This window comes from Heliconius melpomene, chromosome 5 (assembly GCF_056956725.1).
Source record: "Heliconius melpomene rosina isolate 202511_hmr_F chromosome 5, ASM5695672v1, whole genome shotgun sequence".
NCBI lineage: Eukaryota > Metazoa > Arthropoda > Insecta > Lepidoptera > Nymphalidae > Heliconius > Heliconius melpomene.
In genome coordinates this window covers 2,681,798-2,704,686 of record NC_140393.1, presented here as the reverse complement: position 1 = coordinate 2,704,686, position 22,889 = coordinate 2,681,798, and the positions used below count along the sequence as shown (strand labels likewise).

General features: G+C 30.9%; 2 protein-coding genes across 10 annotated transcripts in view; both read left to right on the top strand.

Annotated features, from left to right (window-relative positions):
• Positions 1 to 20,758, top strand: part of LOC146538885 (NAD kinase-like) — a 32,089-nt gene extending 11,331 nt beyond the window's left edge. For 3 of the 9 annotated variants that reach the window (XM_085185402.1, XM_085185403.1, XM_085185400.1), the window contains 8 exons: positions 10,667 to 10,750; positions 11,784 to 11,913; positions 14,955 to 15,149; positions 15,539 to 15,641; positions 16,102 to 16,299; positions 16,408 to 16,565; positions 17,765 to 17,847; positions 18,541 to 20,758. In XM_085185402.1, the coding sequence (XP_085041528.1) occupies positions 10,667 to 10,750; positions 11,784 to 11,913; positions 14,955 to 15,149; positions 15,539 to 15,641; positions 16,102 to 16,299; positions 16,408 to 16,565; positions 17,765 to 17,847; positions 18,541 to 18,754 (1,165 nt within the window). In that variant the 3' untranslated portion in view covers positions 18,755 to 20,758. Of the gene's footprint in view, positions 1 to 4,936; positions 4,962 to 7,865; positions 8,265 to 10,173; positions 10,290 to 10,666; positions 10,751 to 11,783; positions 11,914 to 14,954; positions 15,150 to 15,538; positions 15,642 to 16,101; positions 16,300 to 16,407; positions 16,566 to 17,147; positions 17,231 to 17,764; positions 17,848 to 18,540 lie in introns of those variants that run through there. The other 6 variants (XM_085185405.1, XM_085185401.1, XM_085185407.1 and 3 more) reach the window with 5 other exon arrangements.
• Positions 20,759 to 21,589: 831 nt separating this feature from the next.
• mRpL41 (mitochondrial ribosomal protein L41) lies at positions 21,590 to 22,272 on the top strand. The gene has a single exon (XM_085185410.1). It carries the CDS (start codon positions 21,692 to 21,694, stop codon positions 22,178 to 22,180), a length of 489 nt encoding a protein of 162 aa, XP_085041536.1. The 5' UTR covers positions 21,590 to 21,691; the 3' UTR covers positions 22,181 to 22,272.
• The last annotated feature ends 617 nt before the right edge of the window (positions 22,273 to 22,889 follow it).

Below are 22,889 nucleotides of genomic sequence, written 5' to 3'. Positions count from 1 at the left end.
AAAATAAAAGTTTTTTTTATTTAAATAATGGCACAAATAAAGATTATCTTTACATCCTTCTTCTTACTAAGATACTACATGAAATCCAAACAATACAAAATTATAAATAAACGAAGCAACTAAATACACGTGTTTTACGGATGAAAATAAACAACATTAATTCCTAAGTTAAATAAGCTTCACGCAGTATCCCGCAAACAGCAGGGTAGGCAGAGGGATCTAGTGTTAAGACACTCCGTTCCCCATTTTCTGCTGAATTCTGGAGGCATTCCGTGTTGAGTGGCAGAACTCAACGCCGCGCTTCGCCTCGATACCAGAGCGAAGAAATAAAAATATTAACATAAATAAATATTTCACTTCCTCTCAATTGGGATCGAACCCACAACCGTCGCGTACAGTCACACCGTCTCGTCTCGTTTATTTTATTTTAATACCTAAGTTTTTTTATATTTATCCATTCTGTTGGAAGTCAACAATAGGTAAGTATGTATGTATGTATGTAATTATGTATGTATGTAATTATCGTATCCAATTTTTATAACATTATATTTGCACGTGTAGACCCACATGATAAAACAATGCATTATAGATTAACAAAGATTATTAATTTCCACTGGTCACGACACTAACACTAGTATAGTTTTATCACTATGTTTATTTTTAATATAAATATAAACATTAGTCTTATATCGGTACAGATAATATATTTATTGGGTTGACGTTTTATATCAGTTATTGAACCTTGTCTGTTTGTACATATGCATACGTATGTGCATTATATTTAAGTCTTGAAACTCATCTATACATATAATGAAATTGTATGGGTGATATATGAATAAGATGTACTATTTGAGTCAATGCAATAGAACTCAAAATAAAGATTTGGTGTTTTTTTTATTATTATAATATTTTATTATATATATATATTTTAATTTTGTTATTATAATATAATATTATTTATTTTATTATTTAGTTATTTATATTGTTAATTTACGTATAATCATATTTATATATAAATAAAGTATGCATTATAATATGAGTTCTAGTAGCGACAGCACAAATAATGACACATTTCACCAGTGTGCTTCAACGGCATCCGATGACAGTTTCCATAGCATTCCTGACCCGGAGCCTCTTAATTCCTTGTTAAATTCCAAACTTAGTTCCTTTTCCAAAAACTTTAATGTCGTGCACATCAATGCGCAAAGTATTCCCGCCCATTATCCAGATTTACTCGACTCTTTTGACGTTACAAACATTCACGCATTACTTGTATCTGAGACGTTTTTGAAACCTTGCTTGCCTTCAACGGCTTATGCTTTACCAGGTTTCCATCTTATAAGGAATGATAGGACAGAAAAGGGTGGAGGGGGTGTAGCTATCTACCTTCGTAGTCACATTCCCTTTACTATTTTAGATAAATCCCCTTCAGCCTACTCGAATTCCTTAGAGCATATAATTATTGAAGTTCTGTTTGGCTCGCTAAAGCTTTTACTTGGTGTCTTTTATAGTCCTACGCTACACATAAACTATTTTGATGTATTTGAAACTCTCCTAGAAAAATATATTCCTGGAGTTGATCATACTATTATAATGGGTGATTTTAATACATGTTTGATTAAAAAAGACACACGCGCAAATCGACTCAAAACTATAATTGACAGTTCCAACCTTGAAATACTACCCTCCAATGCAACCCATCTATTCCCTGGCTGTGCGCCTTCCTTACTAGACCTTATGATAGTCTCTTCAACAGAGAATGTTGCTACATTTGGCCAAATATCAGCTGATGCCTTTTCGTATCACGACTTAATTTATCTATCCTATAAAATCCGCCCACCTAAGCTTAAACCTACAGTGGTGATGCGAAGATGCTTTAATAGCATAGACAATGAAAAATTCATGCATGATTTAAATTGTATCGACTGGGATTGTATATTTGGCGCTAAGTCTGTCAACGACCAAATAAACATCTTTAATTCCCTTTTGATCGAACTATTTGATATTCATGCACCTCTTAGGCCTATTAAATTAAAACATCTCCCTGCTCCGTGGTTGACTAAGGATATTAAGCTACTTATGGCCAAACGCAATACTGCAAAGTCCAAATACAAGAAAAATCCTACTAATGAAAACTTGCATAAGTACAAAATACTACGGAACAGATGCAATAGGACTTGCAGAGATGCTCGGCGTAGCTACATTCACGCATCAATTGACAGCAACAACTCTAAAAAAACTTGGAAATTTCTGGACGCGATGGGTATAGGCGGAAGGCGTACAAAACATTCATCTGTCATAAGCAACTGCATGGATTTAGAAAGCCTAAATAGGTTTTTCTCAACTGTCAATCGGATGAATAGTAATACCAAAATGAAAACCCTCCAATCACTATCACTACTTCCTGATCCTTTAACTATCCCCTTTCTATTTACATCTGTTACTCCAGCAGAAGTACGAAGGCATGTGATGGCTATCAAATCTGATGCGACAGGTAGCGACAACATAAGCCGACGCATGATTTTGTTAACCCTTAATTCAGTTCTTCCTATCCTATGTCACATTTTCAACTGCTCCTTATCCTCTTGCGAATTTCCTGATGCTTGGCGTCATGCATTAGTGATCCCTATTCCAAAAATATCCAACCCCACTTCCTTTTCAAACTATCGTCCAATTTCCATACTTCCTTTCCTTTCCAAAGTACTTGAACGCATTGTGCACGACCAGCTATACCTGTTCCTATATAAAAACAATATCCTGTCCTCTTTCCAGTCCGGCTTCCGTCCTGGCCATAGTACAGTTACAACACTCAACAAAGTATGTGATGACATTAGACATGGCATTGATAACCAACAGGTTACTGTACTTGCGTTATTGGATTTTTCTAATGCGTTCAATACAGTTGACTTCGACATCCTTTTAGCAATTCTAAGGTCCATTAACATTTCTTCAAAAGCTACTGAATGGTTTTCCTCATATCTTCACGGCCGCACTCAAAGCATTAAGCATGACGGGAAGCATACTTCTCAATGTCATTTAGGCGCTGGCGTACCGCAAGGAGGTGTGCTGTCTCCCTTACTGTTCTCCATTTTTATTAACAATCTCACTCCACATATATCAACATCTTATCATCTCTACGCCGACGATTTACAAATTTATAAGACGGTACCTGCTAATGACACACCCAGAGCGATAGATGAAATTAATTCCAATTTACAATTAATTAGTTCTTGGAGTAAATCGTTCGGACTATCTATTAACCCAAGTAAATCTAATGTATGTATGTTTGGGCATCCTAAGCAGTTATTTAAAATAAAACCAAATCTCCCTCAAATCCTTTTTGACAATGTCTGCTTAGAGGTTAGTGATAGTGTCAAGAACTTAGGAGTCAGAATGGACAGCACATTTTCTTGGTCGCCTCAAATTGCCGAGCTCAGCCGTAAGATCTTCTGTGCTATAAGAAGTTTGAGAAGATGGAAGAACCTACTACCATTAAAGACTAAAATCTCATTGGCTCAAACTCTTCTTCTCCCTATACTTGATTATGCCGACTCGTGTTACTTAGATTTATCTCAACAACTACTAAATAAGCTTGAACGGATGCAGAATCTTATAATCCGATTTATCTTTGGATTGCGAAAGTTTGATCACGTAACACAATACCGTACTCAGCTTAAATGGCTCACTGTAAAAGACCGACGACAATTACACTCTCTCACTCTCCTTTTCACAATCCTTTACCACCCTGTCACTCCTTCGTACCTCAAAGAACGGTTTAAGTTCTTGGGGTCGAACGCCCTCCACTCCCAACACCTTCGTTCCCGCAACAACAACCTCCTAGAAATCCCCTCATGTCACACTAAATGCTATGGAGACTCTTTTACTGTCCAAACAGTAAAACTCTGGAATGCTCTGCCAGGTGAAGTTAGACGATCTCCGTCAGTAAATATTTTTAAGCGTAGGCTTAAAAATTACTACTTAGAACAATATTTAAAATAAAGTATCATAATATGTACGTATGTATACATTTCCGTATTATTTTAATATGTATGTATGTATGTGTATATGTATGTATGTATGTATGTATGTGTATGTATGTATGTGTATGTATGTATTAATGTATGTAGTTTGTGTGTATATGTTTTTATATTTGTATGTATGTGTATTAAATAAATATATATATATTATTTATTTAATTATATATTTTTTTTACTTTGTTAAATAATACTTTTTGCGCTACTACTTACTACTATAATTTCTTGCATAAGTCCTGCACTTTTAATGGTTGCCTGTAAGAGATCACTTGCAGTGATAAGGCCGCCATTGCACATGTTAATTTAAGTACCTATGTATCCTTCTTTTTCTTTTTCTTTTCTTTCTTTTTTTTTTTTCTGTGTAAATTTTATATGTATATATTTTCTTTTCATGTGCAATAAAGTATTATTATTATTATTATTATTATTTTTTTTCATATTATGTCTGGTTGTTTGTGCGTTTGTGCACGCTTACCTCAGAAACGGCTTAACCGATTTAAATGCAATTTTCACTATGTAATATATTTCAGCGAACTTCTATTAATATATAATTTTTGTGTTATTTCAAAAGATTCATAAACAAGAAAGTTGTATTATTTTCAAGCGGAGGAAGTAGCAAGCCAGTCGCTAGCTTTAAATTATTTATGTGTACAAAATTACCTACATATTTTTCTTTATCATCTTCACTTGTCTGTTTCACATTTTTATTGAAGAATGAAATACCTGAAATATAAAGTTAACTTATCTAGAAATCTCTAGCATTAAAATCATTCACGCTGTCATTTTGTCGATAACGAGTGATACTTAGGTCACAAACTATAGATAAGTAATAAACGAGTACTCCATTCCGTTCATTCTCTTCTCTGTAAACATACATTTTCTTTATTATATGGTGTATTATTTAATTAAAATGACACCAGGAAGAGCGTAAGTATATTTTGTATGGTAATTTTTTGTACTGTCAACACCGAGAAAATTGTTTTTTTTTTTTAATTCAATTTATATGTGATGTCGTCGTTTAAATGCTAAACAACTAATACTATGTGTTAATTTGCATTTGTAATTATAGTTAGACATTTGCATTTATAATGACAACTGGAGACTTAACGCAGTTATTTCATTAAGAATATAATATTTTTGTTTGAATAAAAAGTATTCTATGTATTTGGTAATATCTCTAAAAATATATGTACAAAGTTTCATGATAATCAGTTCAGTAGTTTTGGCGTGAGTAACAAACAATCTTATATTCTCATTTATAATATGATATTAGGCTAAATTAAGTCCTAATGTTATTGGCAACTTCCAAGAGTCAAGACATTAAAACAAAAACAATTAAAAAAATAAATTAGCCAATTTTGATTGTGTTTTTACATTCATCAAGAAAACCGCAGTCAAAAAAAGTTTGCAATGTTATAACATCCGTGAGAAACAAGTGCCTAATGATGGTTGTATTGTCATTTGTTTAATAAAAAATCTTCACGATATTCGCGTTAATAATACAAGGAATTGTTACGTACGAAATTGTAGAGGTGTGTATTTTTTGTGTAAGAATGTTAACAGGGCCAAATATATATATTTTTAAAAACATATATAAAAAAAATATTTAATTAAATAATGCACCTAAAATATATTTATAGCTTCACACTGTATCTAACGCATGGCACGGTAGGCAAAGGGAACCTGGGATCCTAGTGTTAAATCACTCCGCTCTCAATAGGAATATCCTATTGGAAATGGAGGGAGGGACGCTAGGGTCCCAAAAGTAAGAAAGTAGAAAAGTAGAGCCGTTCTCGTAGAGCGTTTCTCACTAAAATATATAAATGAATATTTAAAGTTTTTAATGTGAATTTCTAGTAGCTAGGTTAGCTTAAATCAATCAAATACGAGGAATCAAGATTTAAATCCCCCGAGATATCCATACCTATATTCCCTGTCTGTTTGTCTTTTACGCAATCAGGGCCAAAGCGCTAATTTAATTGTGATAAAATACTCATATAGAGATACTTGAAGCTCTCGGGATGAACATAGGATACTTTTTTTTCTCATATTTGTAATATTTTAGATATATACCAATATATTAAAACACTTATTAATTTGATATGCAATTTATTCCGCCATGTTTATAACAACTGTCGTTGCTAGGCAACAATTTGCAAATTTTGTTGTTAGAAAACGTCCCCCAAAATGAACTTGCTTAACGCATCTCTCTATTGAAAACTGAAAATAATTTCATAAATATATTTAATAAATATTCGTATAGGTCAAGCGGGCGTAGCCGCGTTCGGGTCCACTAGTATATTAATAAATTAAATATCCATCGTAAAAAATATTTACGAATCAATATACCTACTCGTGTGGTATTCATTTCACCTACACAAGTCGGTCATGCTGTGGAAGTGTGGACACCTCACTCGATCGATCCATAATTGCCTTGTTTGAATTGTTATTTACCGCGCAGGTAAATTTACCTTGGTGTAGAAGTAGATGCTCTCCTTTTTTTTTGTACTGTCTTAAATATTCTAAATCTTATTATATTTTTTAAAAATTTTCAATGTTCTGCTTATTATTCGAGCGTGCTAATTCAACACAAACACACAAACAGTTTTTTTATGTTTGAGATTAGTAATAAATAAAAATTTGTAAAGATATTAATGTATAATTAATATATTTACATAGAAATTTACATATAATTTAGGAAGATTTAGGCCTATTTATTATATTTGCATCGATTTTTAGTTAGTCCCGATTCGTTTGTCCGTCCAGCGCATAACAGCTAAGTTAAACAAAAATAATTTTTGACAAGTTATATAAAATATGTAAAAAAAATAACCAACTCATTTGGTATTCTATTACATTCCTGTGCAGAGTGGTATAAGGTATTAATTACTTATTAAAATAAATATATTTCTGAAGTTATTTCATGATTAATATGTTAGCCGTTTTTTTCCTATTCCATATTAGAGATATTTATTTATTTCTCAACAAGTGGATGTTAAATATGGGACAGTTTTAATAAATAAAGTAACAACATTTATGAATTGGTTAGATCTACCATCTATACCTAAACGATAAAATGATAGATAAGCCATACCTATATACTTGCATCTTATCGATAAATAAATGCTAGTGTTGTGCCGATTGATATAGGGTTGTCCCGTTCTTTACATATTTAATATTAATAATTTTCATTTGATATATTTATATGAGAAATGGCTTTGACTTAGTACTTTTTTCAATAATTGAATAAGTACTAAGGTCAGATGCTCACATTATAATAACCTATATAAGATATTTTTTTTCACTGCGTAATTCACAAACAGCACTTGATGACGTCGAATCTTTTCAATTTTACTTTTAAATTAGTCTTTGTGACGGTTAACTATTCCTGACTTGCTTTTTTTTATTATAATAAAGTGTAAAATAAATACATATCGAATTGCTAATTCCGATTTAGAAAACAATATCGAATATATTAAGATAGTAAAATGTAAGCTATTCTTTTAATACAATGGAATTGCAACAATGCAATTTTATGTTATCAATGTTTAGATTCAACGAATAAAAAAAATTATAGGAAGTTTTTATTTGTATGCCATATATTATTAAATAGAAAAAAATATTTCTTCTGTAAGAAATATAGTCAGTATTAGTTATAAGAAATATAGTCGGTATAGTTATTTTCATATATGTACAACACGTATATTTATATTTTCCACTACTAACAACATATTTTATTAGTATTGGAAGATTTTTAATCTGTACACGAACTTGTACCTTTGCAAACTTAAGCATCAAGGTCGCGATTGTCATTTGTACATATAGCGGAACTACGATGCGCACGCGCCGCTCGGCCGGACAGTCGCGTCTCTCCTATCCTCTCGTGTAACTTTACTCTGACATCGCTATTTGATTTAAATTAACTTAAAAAAATGTTTATAAAACTCGTTTTCTATTATTTCTCCTGTATTTACGGTTGAATCTTTTTTTTTGACGGTTAATTCAATTCAACCTTCTTGGAAGTGATGTGAAGAAACCGATGAATTGTATAAAAACTACGCGATATATGGACTGTTTTGCAATGTTAAACATAGTGTAGTTGTTATTGGTGAATTTCGTGGATATCAAAGTTTTAAGGTTATTTTAAGTTATAATGTTGCGAAGGCAGTTCTCTCATGAGTCTGGTAAAGAAGAGCTCATCCGTGCCCAAGATGAATATTTTGATAGGAGGTTTGTTTTAATATTTTAATTAAATAATATGGTATATACCTATGTGTTGCTCACTTCTTTATCTATTTGCATTAAATGAATTGTAGTTGAAGGAAATATTCGCCGTGAATACTAGTATTTAATATCCCCAAGAATTCTAGTTTATTTACCTATCCATAAAAGCCAAAGTTGCAAGTTTTCCTCAAGGGACTTGTATATTCTACATTTTATATTTTTTATTTATTTCAAATGGATGCGTTTAATTTTCGTTACGTTTAAGCAAGATGCTTCGCCTTCTTGACAATAAAAATCATTAAAATGTTATTTTTTAAAATATTTTCTAAAAATATGTTGGTATATTTACTAATTACTAAGGTCTCTGGGGCCAATCATATGAAGTGTATATGTTAATGAATAGGTACGAAATTATTATTAGACTCATTATGTATTCTAAATTTGTTACGACATTCGAACTTAATTAGCAACTTTCACCAATTATGCCGCCTTTCTTAATCTGGTTGTCGGCTATAATTTTTTATTAGCATCACGCTGAATCCCGGACAAAGCAATGTAAGCAGAGGGAACCTGGGAACCTAATGTTAAGAGACTCCGTTCACGTTCCCAAAAAAACAAAAAAAAAACTTATCTTAAAGTAACAATAACTCTTTTGTTTTTCCTCGTTGATTTTATTGGAGATTATCAATTTTGATAAAAAAGATTCTGCTTAAGAAATATTTATAACTACATTTTATATAAGAGATTAAAACCGCAATATCATCCAAGGTTCTCTTTGTAACTCGCTAGATATAGAAATTTCGTGAAGATTATAGTAGTCATTAAATTATAAATTATTAAAATCATCTAATTTATTACATTTCTCTATAATACATCAACAATTTTTTTACTATTACAACTACAATGCTGTTTTTTTTAAATTGCTAATATGAATTACTAACAAAGACTATCGTAATTACTCTCTTAACGTTAGAGCACAAAAAATCTGATTATGTTTGCTAAAAAACCAATATATTGCAGTGTTTTAAGTCAAAAAATTATATAATAAAATATCCTTAAAAGTTTAGTAACTAAAAAAAGAGTCCTTGATTTTTAAAGGGTAATTAATTAATTACTTCTCTTTTAGTTCCACATGAATTAGATTTCCTTGAATTAGTGATAGTTTCAAGGTTAATTTAATTTTAATTCTATTTATTTATCGACTATTTTTTTTTCCAAATTTTAAATCGGTCAAGGTTCTGACATTCATTTTAAGTGTCCGTTGTATTTTAATCTAACCATTATCTGTTCAACTCTACCAAAATGTGCTGCGTGATTTTAATAAATACCTGCCTAAAAGGTGAGATGTCTCAGTATTTCTATATCTTTCTTTTCTATTAAAATGCTTAAATATTTAGTGAAAATAAAAATAAATTTAAAAAATATTTTAATGGGGAACAGTGTCTTTACACTAGGTTCCCTCTGCCTACCCTGCTATGTGCGGGATACAGCGTGAAGCTGATATAAATACTTAGTTAAGTTTTAAAAAAAAAAATAATTTGTAACTTGCTTTAGTCTTGCGTACCCATATCGGTTTTAATGTGACCTTATCATGTTAATTGTGTTACAAGAGTTTTAAGTAATTATTAGGTATTAAAAAGTTACCTCGTATTAACGTTCTATGCGTACCTACTAACTACCTACGCCACATAAAAGTTAATATTTTTTTTTAAAATATTTTAATTGATTTGTATTTCTTTACAATTAAGTCTTCAACTATGTTTCTTACATGTGTCTAATTATAAATTCGCAATATATTATATTTTATATTCATACGTATTATATATGTTATTACAGAATTATATTAGTGCATAACCTGTTCAATTCAAAAAAAATTATATTAAATTTTAATGAAGTCAAATGAAAGGGAGCCAAAGTTCATCAGTTCCTTACTCGCTTGGTCGTTGGACGTGTACAATGCGTGCCTTCGAAGTGCTTATTTATGTTTAGTGTACTGATAAATTGTGCTATGTCCATATAAAATGGATTTTGGTAAGATTTTTTAAAGTAAATATTAATATTTCAATAGTATCTAATCATAAGATCGATGTGAGAATGGTCGTCAAAGATGTACCTATATCGATAGATATATAAATAGATATACGCTCTTAAAGAACATGACTTGACAAAATTGACCTAAGTGCTAAGGATATACATGTATGTTATATTGTTATTTTTTAAACTTTTCGTAATATTATAGGTAGTAAGTAATATTAGATATTATTTGCATATTTTATTATGTATTTTATATAATTTTTTATAACTTTCAGTTTTATATACGGCTATAAATTTATGTACATAGTTAATGTTACCAAAGAAATATTGTTTTAAAACATAAATTATACATCGTAAATGTTACTTTGTTATAGGAGAACGAGATCTCTGAATGCACCATCTCCAATCCAACAGTTCGGACCATGTGGCAGAATAATGAAGAACTCAGCGATGGTCATGTAAGTAATAGAAGTTATTTAAATAATTACAATATCTTAAAATTACCAAGAGTCAGCCAGTCATGGCGCAGGGGCAGAAGTGTGTGATTATAAACACCACAAATTGTGGATTCGATCCTCACTTGAGATAAAAAATATTTTAATTCTTCACTCTGGTGTCGAGGCACCACTCATAATTCTCATAACTCATAGTTCTACGTAATCTCTTAACACTCTCTCCCTCCCTCTGTTTACCCTGCTACATCCGAGATACAACTTCAAAATTATTTTGTATGTTTTTTACATACAATTCTGGAGCATTTTTTTTGTAAAATTGAATAGGGTTAAAAAAGCGTTTGACCTAAAATATAGAATCTATTGTCGCTACATGTATGTATTGCATATGAGGCTTTGATGGCTGCACTAGAATAGAACGTCACAATGCACTTTTTAGGTCGACCTCATTTCAAACTTGCTGATCCTTTACCAGCACAATGGTATATTGTTATATTACAAATATATTTTTAAAATAACATAATGATTTTTAACATATTCAATGACACCTTTAAATTTACAAAAATTTTACATTTTTGTAAATTTAAACATAATTTGATAGCCAATTCAAATACTTTGTTTAGATCTTTAAAATGTGGAGGCCAATTTAATTAGTAAGAAAAACAAATATATGTATTACAAAAACGTCGTTAATATTTATGAGTTTATCGACCGATGTCTGTTTATACCTAGATATTTTGCAATTCTATTAAATATGAATCGCCATCTACGTATTAATATTATAAAATTGAAGAATTGTTTGATTGAACGCGCTAATCTCAGAAACTACGTCTTCAACTTGAAAAACTATTTTTATATTTGATCCATTTATCAAGAAAATATATAAGCTATATTAAATTATATTAATTGAAACTGTAAACATGACAGTTGTGGGTTCGATTCTCACACGGTAATTAAATATTTTATGCCTCTCTTTCAACCCAATGAGCGTGTACAGGTTGAAACTAAAAAAAATAAAAAAATATTTTACCATTTTCAGGCAAATCCAAGACCCGGCGTCACAGAGGCTCACTTGGTACAAGCCTCCGTTGACGGTGCTCGTCATAAAGAAGGTGCACGACGCGACTATCCTGGCGCCCTTCGTACAGCTTGTGCACTGGCTTGTCCATGTAAGTTATAAATAAATATATGAACCTAATAATAAACTACCCTTCTTCCTATAACATTATTTATATTATAGGTTTTTTTTAGTTTTAAATAAAACCCTATAATATAAATCTTTTAATAGATTGTGGTTTCGATTCATGGAAATAAATTATTTTTTATTGATATTATCATTTCTTCGCTCTGGTAACAGCGCGGCGTTGAGTTCCGTCACTCAACACGAGGTGCCTCGAAAATTTGGCGGAATGTGGGGATCGGAGTGTCTTAACACTAGGTTCCCTCTGCCTACCCTGCTATACGACCCCTGAAGTTAAAAAAATTATATGAAAAAAAAAACTAATTTAAATATATCATATATTTAACAACTGATTATTATTATTTTAGCTGAAAAATTTTGACCGATGAAGCGTTATCGTGACACACATATTATTACGTACAGAGTTAATAATATAATCTCTTCAATAATAAGGAAGTTTACCTATTAAATACTATATAAATAAATACTAAAATAATATATAAACAAGAATATTTTTTTCTTTATTAACTTTGTTATATAAAGCGACATAAACGCGGTTTTGTCGGCTTAAACTTATTATTATATTCAAAATCTTTACATAAATTTTATCTAATTTATGTAAAGTTTCATCAAAATCCGTTCAGTAGTTTCTGCTTCAAAAGTGGGATCCTCGCAAACTTTTACATTTATAATATTAATAGAATTTACAATGTATCTTATAAACTAATAACGTGATAAAACATACTTTGGAAAGCCTTATATCGGAATGCGTCTTGCAAAATTCCGGTTTTCATTTAAACTGGCATAACGAAATTAAGGTGTGTCGAGAACCTATATACATTTAACCAATGTCCTCGTGCCCACACTGGGAGTGCCTCACGTGCTAATACTTATTATTTTTAGTATTAATTAATTTTTCCATTTATCTATGTGTATACGTAGTTATATTGCCATATATTTAATTTGTCGTGTTTTATTGATCTCTTATACGAGTAAATGTCTCTAACTGTTAAGCATTAGGTCGTAGATTCAGTTCCTACTTTTTTGGCTTCAAGCTATATCCCGCACACAGCAGGTGGCGCAGATGAAAGTTGTTAAGACACTTCCCCATTTTCCGCCGAATTCTGGAGGCACTACGGGATAAATGGCGCAGATATGTTCGCTGGTTAAGGCGTTGGAACTATAAATGTATGTGGAATTCTTAACTAGGACTATGAAATGAATTTTGGATGGGCTGGCTACTGGGCTATTGAATGAGACTAGCGGTCGTCCGTTTATACAATAGTCTCAAATTGTACAGTTGGCGGACGGTGACTCGCCTCCTATTGGATGGGCCCCCAAAAAGCGGCGTAATACCTCGGGTACTACGTTGGCGTGGTCAGCTAAGGGTGTAGAGAGGTGTGCACCGGTTTCACCATCACGAGGAGCTCGTGAGCGGGTTTCGCCGCTATTACGCAGATTGAGCACTTCCACCTGTTCGAGAATACTACTCCCTAACAGCTCGCCACAGGCTGCACTGCGAGTTTACTATTATTGTTATTTGCTGTTATCTTCTAGATAGTGAAACTATCGCTATCACTTTCTTCTATCCTAAAAAATCGTGAACACAATCAATATACGAGTACAAATCGCTCAAAGTGTAGACATAACAACAAAAGTTTTGTTTTTTTAAGGAATATAATTAAACTTAATAATTTGTATTTTTAATGTATTTTTTTATTTAAACAGTTTGTAAAATTTTCTTTCAATTTGAATTCAACACTTAAGTCAATGCAATTGACGTCGCACCACCGTCGCTGAACTCGGGGAATAAAAACCACAAGATTACCATTTTAAGACTATTGTATTCAGTGACGATTGTATTAATGATAGCATGTTATATTAATAAGACATTTCTGGAATATTCTACACTGCATAATGTATAAATTACCGACAAATAGATTTTTTTAAAATAGTTAAATGATTTTATAATTTTAAAATGTTTTTTCTTATCTAATGGTTCTTTGTATTTAAATGATCATAATATTATCATTTTGATTGTTAAATGAATACGTTATTTAATATTATATTTTTGTATAAAAATATTGTAGGTTAAATCCAAACGCTTTAATAAAAGTCGTTTTAATATTTTTTTTTATGATTTTAAAATTTTATATACAGTATTTATATAAATTGTGTTGTACATTGATATACAAACATTTTGGAATTGCGCTTCTCGATTACTACATGATCCTTCAAGAGTTAAACATTCACAAAATAAAACTATCAAAACTTAACTATCTTTGGGAACCATGAAGCACGAGTTGAAAATTTTGCAGGACAGATAATAAATACATGGGGAATATCAAAATCTTTAATAGTAATAATAATATTTTAAAATAATCATGATAACAGTATTCAGTAACTTCTAAACTCTAGAAAATTGGTTCATATTCGTTAATGGGCAATTAAAACGTCCATAAATGTACAATTATTTTTTAATGGTGGTAGCAGATTTGTGTTAAAAATAATCTTAGAATTCAAAATAATTTACATAATGCATAATAAATTAGTTACAAGTTTCCTGGAGCTAAAATGTTAAGTCATCCTTATTACTTCCTAACAATTTCCATACAAAAACATATTGTTTGAATTGTTAATACACAACCTTGATTACTTGCAATTTTGGGAATGTGCGTCGTTACTTATTTAATTTAATTACTAATCAAGCATAAACCCTAACATAGTACTGTGTATTGGTATTTTAATATTATTATTTTTTTAATCTTTTCCCAATAGATATCTATAGAAATTAACCAAAGTTTAAAATTGTACAGTACAAAAAACAATACAGTATATTGCTTAAACTTAGATAAGTTAAAATGTATTTCGCAATAGAAGAATCCTTGCAATTTGCAAATGTTTGTCCGACCTTGTATTAAATTATTAATTCACAATTTAATATATTAAATCTAGTGTACAGACACTCCGCTATCCACTAATCCGCCTATTGTCCCTTATAATAAATAAACATATTTTACGTTTTTCCAGGACAAAAGCATGGTAGTCTTCGTAGAGGCGGCCGTGTTAGATGACACGTTGCTCAGAGAATACGGAGACTTTACATCAGTGAGGGAAAGACTGATGACGTTCCGCGCTGGCACTGATGATCTCACTGATAAAATAGATTTTATCATCTGTCTCGGTGGTGATGGCACTTTGTTACACGCCAGCTCGTTGTTTCAGGTGATTTTTTTTATTGTTAACTAGTAATGGCGCACGTCGTAATAATAAGTCCGTAATTATAGTGTTAATTTAAAAGTTAATAAATTTCTATAATGTTATAGAAATAATTTATAAAACATTTTTTTATGTACACATGTATGAACATGTATGAGCATGAGAACAATTGTTAAATAAGTTCTATGATATTAGTTACATTGATTTAGTTTTATTATATATATATGTATCTAGAGCCTTAGTCATATTTTTCTTATATAGCCAGGTTTTAAAAATGATTAAAACAAAAAAAAATGAACCAATAGTCCCACGCTTAACCAAAACTGACACTTCAAGTATTAGCATAGAATAGAAATAATTAAATTAATTAATAATTATAATTTTATGTTTTCTAGCAATCAGTGCCCCCAGTAATGGCATTCCATTTGGGTTCGCTGGGTTTCCTGACACCCTTTGAGTTTAATAACTTTCAGGACCAAGTTATGAATGTTTTGGAAGGTAAGATGATTCTGTTTAGCTTATTTAATTTAAAAAATAAATACAAACAGATTTAAACAAAAAATAGTAGAAGTGAATACTTTATTAACTTTATAATAATTGTCTGCATTTTGTCTTTAATTCTAGACTAGAAATGTTGCCAGTATTCCATGCGCAACTTTCTTTTTTATGTATTACTTACTCCTTGGCTTTACTCCAATAAAAATATTCATATTTTTTAGCTTTACGCTGTATCCCGCTTATGCCTGAGTAAGCAGAGGGAACCTAGTGCCGAGACAATCCGTTCTTTAAGCACCGCCCAATTTTAGACAAAAATCAACAACGCGTTCTGTCTTGTTACTAGAGCTAGGAAATGAAAATAACTCATTCTCCCCGGCGGGAATCGAACTCACAATCGTCTCATTTACTATCAAGACGCCCCAATAGCACCCCATTTTCATAGATTTTTCTCTATTTACAGGGCATGCAGCTCTTACACTAAGGTCACGTTTACAATGTGTGGTGCTTAGAAAAACAAGTGAAGATGGCAAAGACAAGAAAAAAACCACAACAATACTTGTGCTCAACGAAGTAGTCGTCGATAGGGGGCCTTCGCCGTACTTGTCTAATATTGATCTCTTTTTAGACGGAAAACATATTACCTCTGTACAGGGTGACGGTGAGTCCTCTTTTGTTTTTATTAAGTATAGTTTTGTTATTTGAAATATATACAAATTTTCATATATTAAATTATAATTTGGCTGAAATATAACGCATATCAATCCAGGTCTAATAGTATCCACGCCCACGGGCAGCACGGCGTACGCGGTGGCGGCGGGCGCCAGCATGATCCACCCGTCGGTGCCTGCCATCATGGTGACGCCCATATGCCCGCACTCCTTGTCCTTCAGACCCATTGTGGTACCAGCTGGTGTTGAACTTAAGGTTAGTTTGAGGGTTTTTTGTATTGTATTTTTTTTTATAAAGTATTATTTATATTTTAGGGCAGTATTGTAGGATTTTTCACATTTGAAGAATTGAAAGAATAAAATCTTGAAAATAAAATATTGTTATTGAAATTAAATCGAATGGATTTGAAGAATTACTAAAACCATATAAGAATTTCAGTTTTTCCGAAACATCATCAACAATGAGAATTATAATATTGTAAAAAGTGCATAATGACACAAATAATTTGATTAATATGAGATTCTTTTTGTGTATTTGTACTTTTATTTGTTTTTCATATTTTTTTTATAATCATTCTTATTTGATACGATTCAATTTTATCGATTCACACAATATGTACATACTTAAACGTTTTCACTATGTTTAACAAAAATGTCATATTATATTATTCTTCATTTCTATTTAAATTTCCGGCGTTAAGTTCTGCCACTCAACACGAAATGCCTCAAAAATTTGACGGAAAGTGGGGAACGGAGTGAAACGTGAAGATGATTAATTTTTATTAAAAAATAATAATATATGGTTAAAAAAAACTACATAAAATAAACTATATTTTAGATCGCCCTATCCCCCGAAGCGCGTAACGCGATGTGGGTATCGTTCGACGGCCGTAATCGCCAAGCGTTGCAACATGGAGATAGGTACCACAGATTAAAAAATATCAAACTTATAGCTTGGCTAATCGCATTACAGCATGTGTATTCTATTTTATTTATATAGGCTGTGTCACTTGCCTTGTGTAAATAATACGTTTAGTTTGTTAACTTTAGTATAACATATAGTGTTGATGTAACAAATGTATGTCGTAAATCTCATCGTTTAGTGTATTTAAAAAATACTTACTTTTTGGCAGTACTAGGGGAGTCATTCATAAATTTCGTCAATGGGCACATAATATATAATTTAATCTCCAAGTGTCTTCTACTTAGTATTAATCTGTAAGTGGAAAATTGCTTAATATTTGAAGTCTCACTAGGTAGAGGGGAATCTCTAAAATGTCAGAAAGATGCCAATGATGATCTAAAAATCTTGAAATTCGTATGACTTAGCTTGTGGATGGTAACACGAAATCTTTAGGGAAATCCATGATTTAAAAAAATTACATTCAAATGTCAAGGAGACGTCAATTATGATTATTTCCAGATTCTTTTTTTAAGTGTAAGAGCTTGTTTCAGATAAAATTAAGCGTAGAAACTCGTAACTTGGCCAGCATATCATTCGACGGCCGATCCCAAATGATACTCAGGCCAGGCGATAGGTAACCTATATTTATATTTGGGTTTTAGAAAAATCACAGATTTTGGCCATATCAGTTCCATGAAAGAAAAGCCTTGTGGCTTGTTTGCTGTGTATATGTAATTGCAAGGATTTATATTTGTTTATTTTATTATTATTATCTTGGATACCTGTGGAATTTAGTATTGTACCTCATGGTTGTGGTTGAAATAAAATCATCAATGGTGTTTATTAATCTGGTCCGCATGTGGTTTCGCTTTGTATGCTTTGCTTTTATTTGGAATAGTTGTAATCTAAATGTTCATATTAGAATGTATATTAGTCAACATACAGATGTAATAAATTAAATACAATAATTTTATTATTTCATGAGGCCTTTGTGGCGCAGTGTAACAGCGTCCAATGCCCGTATTTATATTATAAATCGCTCTCAAGTCTGAGATCGATCTTGAAATGCCGTTTACAGCATCTCAAGATCAATTTCAGACTTGAAAGCGGTTGATAAATACGGGTGGAATGTGGGTTCGATCTCGATTCTTAGATGTTTTATTTTCATTTTCTCACTCTGGTATGAATCTAGTTTCCCTTCTATGTGCAGGATAGAGCATGAAGCCGAAAAAAATTATTTCATATGTAAAACTAATGTTTTCTTATAACATTATATTTTAAGATATGTATTTGCAGTTTATACAAAATGTACTCATTTATTTTATAGTCTATACGTCACCACATCAGTATACCCTGTGCCATCAATCTGTGCGCAGGACCAGATCTCGGACTGGTTTGATTCATTAGCGGAATGTCTACATTGGAACGTACGCAAGAAGCAGAAACAAATAGACACCCTCAGTGACATGACTCACTCGTCCAGCGAGGCCTTGGAAGAACTGGACGCGAACCACCACGATGACAGACCAACTGACACGTGACAGATACGTCTTAAATCATAGATAAGTTATAATTTATATGTCGAACTAAAAAAGAGGCCTCGTTGACAGGATACAGATTAATTACATAATTTTAATTGGATCTATTTTAGCATGCATTCTTGCGGCATTTACATGCAGCTCAAACTATGCTATATATCATTAATATTTGTATTTGTGAATGTCAAAAAGACAGCTTGTTAACGGATACAGATAACTTAACTAAATTAACTGGATATCTTTCAATACCTGTTTTCCTATTGTATAAAAGTATCTCTCTTGTACCGTTAATTTTTTTGTGTGTATACATTACATACAACGTGACATGACTACTTCTTGACGTGATAATTTAACGAAAATACAATAAAAGTAACTTACATATAAAAATGTATATCTAAGTGATTGCATATGTTACTTGTATGCTTAGGAGAATATCTTATATCGTATAAGTATTTTTAAATGTATAATTTATTTTATAAGATATTAAACTAATTTCAATTTTGTTATTGTGATAATGTATTTGGATATAGCTTTTGGAGGGTGCTTTTATTTTCACGACACACAAATTTCATATTTTGCTTCAATAATTCTTTTGAAATTGTTATATTAGTTGAAACTAATACCAAATGATGGTTATTAATTTTAAAAGCTTTTTTTTTATTACTGATGCTTTATTATGCTTCATGTATAGTATTTTTTACGATAACTTTATATAATTGCATTATTTCATACTGATAGTCTGCTAATATTTATAATATATATAAGAATTTATGAAATAAAACAATCCAACATTAATTTTTTTAATGGTTGATTATAAAATTTTGTATTAACATTGCAAACATTGTTCTCAATATATCTATATAATTTTTCCTTTCTGTTACCCTTCAATTATTTTCACCCTTAACATGTCTTTATTATATTATTATAGTTATACATTTATTAAAGTTATATTATATTTTACTTCAAATAGAGTAGATATTTATTACTGCTTACTATTAATTTGTTTTACAAATGTATGTTTTTTTATAAACAACTAGGCTTTGGGTCCAACATTCTTTATATACACTGCCTTATATATTTGCCAATACTTATATATTATTAATATACTTTATCAATGCGACTTTTTTTTTTTTATCAATATAATTTTGTACATTCAAAATAGATATATTTAAATTTGTGCAATAATTGTATTTATATAAAATATAAAAATAAAAAAATCTATACATTCCCATGGACAATAAATTGAAATGTTATGTCTCTTTGGGTAAGTGTCTATAAAGAATATATTTATAGTATTTTACATATAATTTTACCAATATTACGTAAATTGTTAGTTTTTTTTATATTTACATATAATCTGCTTTCTGTAGAGTATGTGGTGAGAATTTAGTTTTACTATGATTTGTTAACTTTTCCCTAGTTTGAAAATATGACGGGGTAAGTTAGTTGTTTATCGTCGTTTCGATTAACGTTCAAAGTAATAATGTAATAAAAATGAAAAGCCTGACATCAAAGTCTGAATTCAACAAGTATCTTAAAAAAGTATAATACAAAGATATTATTCTATATCAGTTCAAAACGACCACTTATCTAATAACTTGTATGATAAAGGTGCTACGAGAAACAAAATAGTGCCAATTTTAATATGCATCTAGCACAAACTAGATTTAATGATAGCTTACAATGTGATAGCGATATTTTAATTTCAATTTATAGGAAGTGGTCACTATGTTTTTATTTGAAAATGTGGATTTGAGGCTAATTCAGCCGTTGTTAGTAGTTGGTTGTAACCAAAATTTTAAATTAAAGCCTAATATAATATGTAATGTAGTTTTTATATCTTTAAATACGTAATTGGTTTTATCTATGAAATAATCTAAGTATTTTGCTTGGAAATAAGCAAAAAGAATCTTAATGTGGTTCTATTTTTGTGTGGATAGTTTAGTTTGAAAGTGTAAGACAAGTGATAACTAAGTGTTTTAATATAATTATACAGATTTGAACTTTTATCGAGTTTTATTGAATTTTGTCTATACACAAACGGTGGAATGAAGGATGGACGACGATCCGCACGTAGGATACGCAGAAAGAGCCTAATTAAATCACTCCGCTCTCCACTTTCGACCAAATTTTTCTAGAATTCTTCCCCTAAGCGTGCAAATAAGGGGTTGAAAGTTTGTATGGAAAAATCTTTAAATCGCCACCGATTTTTATAAAATTTGAAATTTAGACTCTTAAAAATATTTCATTCACTTGTTACGTGGCTTATTAGAATTCACCCCCTAAATAAGTAAGCGAAGCTGCGAGCGTCCGCTAGTTATATATATTTTTACAAATTTTCTAAGTATACTACTTACCTACCATATTTATAGTAGTTGTCATAATGCATTGGATTATATTAAACTCCACGTGATATTTGCGACTTCACTAAATTTTATATAAGATTTATTACTTTTTTCACTTCACCCTATATACCGCACCACGTATACCAGGGATATCATGTACGAACGACACTTTGTTAAACACTTACCCTCCAATAGTCAAGTCGTTGAGTGGTGATAATCAATGCCATACTTTTTGCTTTTTACCAGAGTGAGACAATAAAAAATAATTATTCCCCCTAGTGGGAATCGAAGTTCGAACCCACAACTGTTGCGTTTACCGTCGTACTTTATCACTACGTTTTACAGACTTTATTAATATAATAGATGAGTTAATATTTATAAGAATATAATTTGTTATCATTTTAAATATTTCATTTACAAGTTTATAATTTGGATTTAAATATTTCAACATTCATAGCCCTAAGATGTATGTAAACATATTAAATTTTTAATCTGATAACTGTCAATGTCAAAGACAATCTGACAGCTAGCCTGTTTAAAATAACCTCTTTAAATAAATAAAAACGTATTTTGTAATTATTAAATTAAATTAAACATGTCTAAAATATCGAATCTAATCAATTTTATAAGTAAACGGAATATTTCTCTATCAGCACCTCGAGAATCTAAAAGAAACTTTCGAAAATTTGTTGTCCCCAATAAGAGAGGATCACGAATTCACAAAATGCAACAAATGGGCCCCAAACCAGAGCTAGAAGTGGATAGGCGAGGTGTTCGTGATGTTGGATACGATTTAAATGGACGCTTCGTTAAAGTACCAGAAATGATACCTGAACTCATTGTGCCTGACCTAACAGATTGTAAATTAAAACCATATGTGTCATATAAAGCAGCAGATGTTATTCAAAGTGAATTTACTTCGCAACAATTATTTGATGCTGTATACGGTAAAAAGATAGTGACTGATTATAAGACAGGTAAACTAGATGAAAATGGTGATCCTCTTGAACCTTCAGAAGAAGAAAAACTGTTACCCGAAGAAGCGGTTAAAAGAGCCAAACAAACAGGCTCTGATATTTTTTAAGTGATTTAAGTTTTAAATTAAAATAATGTGTAGATATTTATATTTTATGTGTAGATTTAGTGTATAATAGTAATAAAGAATTTAATACAGCATTTATTGAAATTTTATTGCTGATTCTATATTTTTACAGGTTAAATTTCATAAAGGCCTAAAGAAAGTAAACAAATATTACATTCCATTAACATAAAAGAAAATATTTAGTACTGCAATAATGACTTCATATTATAGGCAAAAACCTTTTTGTATGAAAAAGGAGTGAAATGTAAGATTGGCACTCCAATGTCAGCTGTAAACATGCAATAACGTATTATTATCAGTGTAAATAACAAAATAGTAAGAGAATAAAGCTGTATATCTGAGAAGTGTATTTAATGAAGATGGAAGATATAAAATAGATGTGGGCAGGCATATTGCTGCTAGTAACAGAATTTAAATAAGAGAAAATAGTAACAGCAGTAGAGGGAGACTCCAGTTATTTTTTTAAATAAGTCAGCTTCATGCTGTATAATGCATATGCATTATACAGCATGAACTTGCTATATAGCAAGGTAGGTAGAAGGAACCTTGTGTTAAGACACTCTGTTCCCCCACTATTTGGCAGATTTTTCCAAGGCACTGCATGTTTAGGCAAAACTCGACGATGGGCTTTTTCCTTGGCACCAAGGAAGCAATGAAATGAAAGAATTAATAAAGTGGTGTTCTTTTCAGT